Genomic DNA, 5,812 nt, shown 5'->3' on the forward strand with positions numbered 1-5,812 from the left:
GGTGGATTTTATTATCCCTGCTTTATAAGTGGGGAAACGGAGACCCAGAGAGAGGAGGTGAGTGACCAAGAGGCACACGGAAGGTCTGTGGCCAGAGCTGGAATAGAACCCGGCTCCGTGTCTCATACGCACGGCACCTGCAGGTGTGAGCGGGGCAGACAAGAGGAGGAGGCCAGATTCCGCAGCAAATGCCATAGCCCAAAATACAGCGGAGGTGTTAGCCCTGAATCCGTTCTTCCCAGTGGTGACTGAAGCTTCATCCTCATTGTGTCGGCCTTGTGGCTGAATAGCACAGAGAGCAGCAGATAGACACCTGAACAGCTGATGGAGTCCCTGAGCCCCAGGGCTCATTTGCATAGACCCACTTGGCTTGTCTGGCGCCCCAGGGCTCTAAAGCTGCTGCAGGTTTGCAGAAAGCCAGAGGCCCTGCTGCACAGCAGCTGCCGATTCCTTTCCCTCTGGCTCCCTCCAAGGCCTTCGCAATGATGCTGCGCCTCCTGGCTCTCCTCCTCCCAGGGGTTTTGGTGCCAGGTACGTTCTCGTGGGAGGTGGAGGCGAGTTCTGCAGAGGGAGGGACTGAAGGGCGAGACTCCTGGGCTGAGCTATCGCTGCTCTGCAGACAGGGATGGGCGGAGCAGGCAGGCGTGGTCAGGCTGGCTGCTGGAGGTTAACCTGTAGCTGGTGCAGAGGCAATGCCAGAGGGGATAATGTAACAGTTCAGCCACTGGGGGTGGGATCGGCCCATTCCGTCCGTAACTGCGCCCTTGTTTCATTCAGCTTCCAGGGCACAGCCGGTGCTGACTCAGCCGGCCTCCATTTTAGCGTTGCCGGGACAAACGGTGAAACTCTCGTGTGCCCTGAATCCTGGGTACAACATCAGGGAGTTCGGGGTCGCCTGGTACCAGCAGAGACCTGGCAGCCCTCCGAGGTACCTGCTCTATTACAACTCGGAGGTGGACAAGCACAAGCCCTGCGGGATTCCGGACCGCTTCTCTGCGTCCAAAGACCCCGCCAGTAACGCCTGCGTTCTGACCATTGCCGCGGTCCAGGCTGAGGACCACGCTGACTATTACTGCTCGGTCGCATATCCCATCTACTATCTCTAGAAATGTGGAACCAAAACCTGTGCTGGCCCCCGGGGAACTCTGATGAGCCCCTGCTTGCAGAGCCTCGTGCTGAAGGAACCGCAGCCCCATAAGGAACGGAAAAAGAAACGGCTCACGTTCTCCACCCTTGAATTAACCTAGAGCTGAGGCCCCCTGGTCGGTTATGCTCAGAGAGCTGTGACGGATGGTGGCTTCCTGTCTGACGGATGTCACCTGGTGGAGCTCAGAATGCTACGAGACACGCAGGGCCAGATCCTGCCAGGTGCTAGGCACCTGCAGCTCCCACTGCACAGAGACCCTACCGAACGGAGCTGGTCTTTCCTGCCCGCAGGCCCCGTCCATCTGCTGAGATCCCCATCAGCTGCATGTGGGGCACCCAGTACAGCTTGACATCAAAGACAGATTTCTAAAGCACTTGTTCTGATGTTCAGGAGTATGTTATGTGCCTTTCCTACATACAGCGGGCCGGGTTCTTAGTTACTCTGCTTCTGAGCTTGGGACAGGAACAAAGGGTGCTGCTGGGGGTGAAGAGAGGCAGTCCCTTTAAACTACCTGTGCACTTCCTGTATTCAGGGCCCTGTCCAGTGCCCGGTGTAAGTTAGAGCAGCCTCAGGGCTTCTCTGATTTACACTCAGCATAAGTGTTTGCCAGCTGCTGATGCCTTCTTTCTCAGTTCTGAGGTTCTGAGGAAGTGTTTTTGTTTAAATGGGAAGACAAATAGATTCCTGGTTTCTCATCCCGGCTCTCTGCAAAGCCATTAGCCCATGGGGCTGAGAGAGAGAGAATTTGGTGGGAGCTTTTCCCTAAGAAGGTGGCAGCACGTCACCATGAAACCGTGGCCATCAGCCAGCAGCATGCACATCGTGCGGGGGTACAACCACAAGGCCTTAGCTCAGACACACAGGACCCTGAGGGAAGAACGAAGAGCTTGATGAGCCATGGCCAACACAGCAGCTGAGACATTCAGACAGATTGTTAGCGTGGCTGGGCAGGGGGAGCGAGTGCCCTGCACACTCTGGTGCTGGGTAAATAATAAACAGGAATGATAACATTCCATCACAGTCGGCCTGGCTCTGGGGCCCTCAGCGGACCTGCCTGCCAATCTTTGGGCACAGCCGCTCTCTCTGGGGTGTACCAGGGAATGGGTGATTAGCTAACTCTGAGCACCACCACAATTGCTGAGCACGGGCCATTCCATTCAATGTATTCCCAAGTCCAAGACCAAAGAAAAACAGCCCACCCAGAGGCCCCTTTTATTGGATCAATGAAACCCAGAATTAGCAGCAACAGGGCTGCTCAGGAGAGGAAAGTTTTGCCATTGTTTAAGTGAGTGCGGGTTTGGGGCCAAAATGAGCCTGTTTTGACAACCCCAGGGCCAGATTTTCAGATCTCTGCCTATGCTTTTGGGGCCTTACTTTGCTGTAATACATTCTTTACTCTAGCATTGTACACTGGGGGGTTTGGTGTATGGGACATCCGCGGAGGGTGACTCAGCTGTCAGTGTTATCTAGCTGTGTCCTGCCCTTAGGGCATGTCCAGCAATGTCCTGATGATGTGACGCTTCTCCCTTGCGTGTAACTTGCTATGCAGAACACCCAGCGTGATGGGGGCTGGATCCTGGTTGAAGCTTTTGTGAGATTTTGCAATACAAACAATAAATGCTAATAATTAGCTGCATGACTTGTATCCTGTGCAGTGTGGAGTTCACTCGGACACTTGGAACATACTCTCTTTAACCTCTCCCAATTGTTATTTTTTCAAAACTGCAGCTGGATGCGTCGCTGCCATCTCTCCAGACACAACACAGAGTTAGTGCTCTTTTACTGATGATGCTGTCTTAATATAAGACTGCCTGGTTATTGTGACGCTCCCCAGGGGCATCTGGGGTTGTGAGGCACCTCACCACTACCTGCCCTTAGTTTGAAGTGATCTTGTCTGTGCCGGCTGTAGCTTGGCTGCCTGAAGCCAACAGCATCTCGCAACACAGCAAGTTGGCACTGAGGGGTTCTTAGGGTCACAGTTGTATATATTAGGGACAGAGGAACTGCCAGACCAGATCAGACCAATGGTCCACCTATGTTCAGTAGCTTGCCTCTGATGCTGGCCTAGCCTGGGTGCTTCAGAGTAAAGTGCAAGAAACCTCATAATGGATGTTTCTCAAATATCTTGCCCAGAGGGGAAGTTTCTTCCTAGCCAAGCCTTATGCCCCAAAGCATGAGGGTTTATACCCCTTCTACATTTGTTGCTGTCTAATGTAACTGTGGACAATCTCACTACCCATTTGAATGTCCCATCATTTTTTTAATCCTACTAAGCTCTTGACCTCAGGAGTATCTTGTGGCAATGAGTTCCATGGGTGAATGATGCATTGTGGAAAATAAATGTTTCCCTTTATTGGTTCTAAGTTTGTTCCCTTTCAGTTTCATTAAATGCCCCCTTGCCCTTGTATTATGAGAGAGGGTAAACAAAGTGCCACATTCACCTGGGTGAAAAAGAGTTGGGATTTGTGATGGATAATCAACTGAACATAAGATCCCAGTGTATTGCTGTGGCCAAAAAAGCTAATGCAATCCTGGGATGCAAAAACAGGGAAATCTTGCATTGGAGTAGAGCAGTTATTTCACCTCTGTATTTGGCCCTGCTGGAATACTGTGTCCAGCTCTGGTGCCCACAATTCAAGAAGGCTGTTGATAAATTGGAGAGGGTTCAGCAATGAGAATGATTAACGGATCAGAAAACATGCCTCACAGCGATAGACTCGAGCAGCTCAATCGATTTAGCTTACCAAAAAGAGAAAGTTAAGGGGTGACTTGATTACAGTCTATAACAACGTACATGGGGAACAAATATTTAATAATGGGCTCTTCAATCTAGCAAAAGTACAACAAGATCCATTGGCTGGAAGCTGAAGCTAGACAAATTCAGATTGGAAAGCAGGTGTATATTTTTAAGGTGAGAGTAATTAACCACTGGAACAATTTACCCAGTATCGTGGTGGAGTCTCTGTCAGGGATGTTTTAGTAAAAGCTCTGCTCTAGGAATTATTGTGGGGAAGTTCTATGGCCTGAGTGCTACAGGAGACCAGACTAATGGTCACAATGGTCCCTTCTGGCCTTGGAATCTATGACCCTTCTCTACAAGGTGCCTTCTGTTGTCTACCCTTGTCATTGTCATTCGCTCTCACTTAGATTCAGAAGGTCCAGAAGGGACCATCAGATCATCTAGGCTGACTTCTTGTACATCACAGGCCACTAATCCCCACCCAGCACCCGCACACGGAACCCAACAACCAAAATAGACCAAAGTGTTCCAGCCGTCGGGAGACTAGACTAGTCTGTGCTGCAGGCAGAGAACAGGAGGGACGGAGGTGCACCAGTAGGAGGGAAATAGTTAAGTGAGATGCACCCAGATACTTATCCTGCTGAGTGCCCCACACCCACACGCTCAGAGGACACCGGAGTGGCTGGAACGTTGGTTTGACCCGGGGCGGCAGGTCTGAGAACTGAGGGAGTCTGGATCATGAAAAGAACGTGATGTCTGACCTCCACCCCCTGAGTCTCATTTGCATAGTGGGCTGCCCCAGTTTGACCCTGGAGGGCTCATTTGCATACGTGGCTGCCCTACCCCTGCCCATAAGGGCTCTAAAAGCTGCCCCAGGGTTTCACAAAGGCAGGGAACAGGCTGTAAACCAGCAGAAACCCAGCTCCTGTGACCTCTCCCCATCTCCCTGCACCATGGCTCAGCCCACTCTGCCTCTCTGTCTCCTGGGGCTTTTCCTGACAGGTAACGGCTACAGCAGACTGACGTCCGACCGTGCCTTGAAACTGAGGTCAGCTGAAAAGATGGCAGTAATAGCGGTGCTCACCCCCCTGCTCTTTGCTTTCCGCAGGTTGCTACGCTCAGGTGACTCAGCCGCCCTCTGAGTTCGTGTCTCCCGGGGGGACTGTCCAGCTCCCCTGCACGCTAGAGGGCAGTTACACCGTCAGTGCCAACCGTGTCGTTTGGATACAGCAGAAACCGGGCAGCGTCCCGAGATACCTGCTGTATTTTTTCACTGAATCTAACAAAGGCATGGGCTCGGGGGTCCCCAGCCGGTTCGCTGGCTCTCGGTCTGGCTCCAACAAGATTGGCTATTTAACCATCACTGGGGCCCAGGCAGAGGACGACGCCATCTATTACTGTGTTACGTGGACTGGGAGTGCTTGCACAGCCCTACCGTCCGATGGGGAAGTGAGACAAAAACCTTCTCACTCCACTGCAGCCCTGCGGCAAGGCTACACCTGCCCTGAGCACCAGCCTGCTTCTTACACAGGGGGCATTGGCTCCTGCTCCCCTCACCGCTCCTCATGCGGAAGACACACCCTTAGCACTGAAATACCCTGTGAGTTCAGGCCCGGTCACTGCTCACGGGTCTCTTGGTTTCCAATTGTTGTCTTGTCGCTGAAAAGCTGAGGCAGCCGTCCTCGGCGGCAGGGTCCCCGGGAAACACCGTACGTTCTCCTGCACCACAAAGAGTGAAGTCCGCGCCCCATGGAAAAGAGGGGACCCGGACAGGCTTGTCCACCAGGCTTTCCGGGCCTCTGCAAAACGGGCGAGGGAGCCCCACAGAGCACGGACACATCACTGCCCAGTAGATGGCAGCAGAGTGCAGCTACTGCAGGTCTATGGCCCTGACAGGGCGGGGGTAGATTGCAAGGGAGGCTCAG

The 5,812-nt window shown here is 52.9% G+C and overlaps 1 protein-coding gene across 1 annotated transcript; it reads left to right on the forward strand.

Moving 5' to 3' along the window:
* The first annotated feature begins 482 nt into the window (after positions 1-482).
* On the forward strand, positions 483-1,106 carry LOC140898751 (pre-B lymphocyte protein 3). The gene is made up of 2 exons (XM_073313053.1): positions 483-531; positions 778-1,106. Exons 1-2 carry the CDS (start codon positions 483-485, stop codon positions 1,104-1,106), a joined length of 378 nt encoding a protein of 125 aa, XP_073169154.1.
* The last annotated feature ends 4,706 nt before the right edge of the window (positions 1,107-5,812 follow it).

The sequence above is a fragment of the Lepidochelys kempii genome, chromosome 15, assembly GCF_965140285.1.
Source record: "Lepidochelys kempii isolate rLepKem1 chromosome 15, rLepKem1.hap1, whole genome shotgun sequence".
In the NCBI taxonomy this organism is placed as follows: Eukaryota; Metazoa; Chordata; order Testudines; family Cheloniidae; genus Lepidochelys; species Lepidochelys kempii.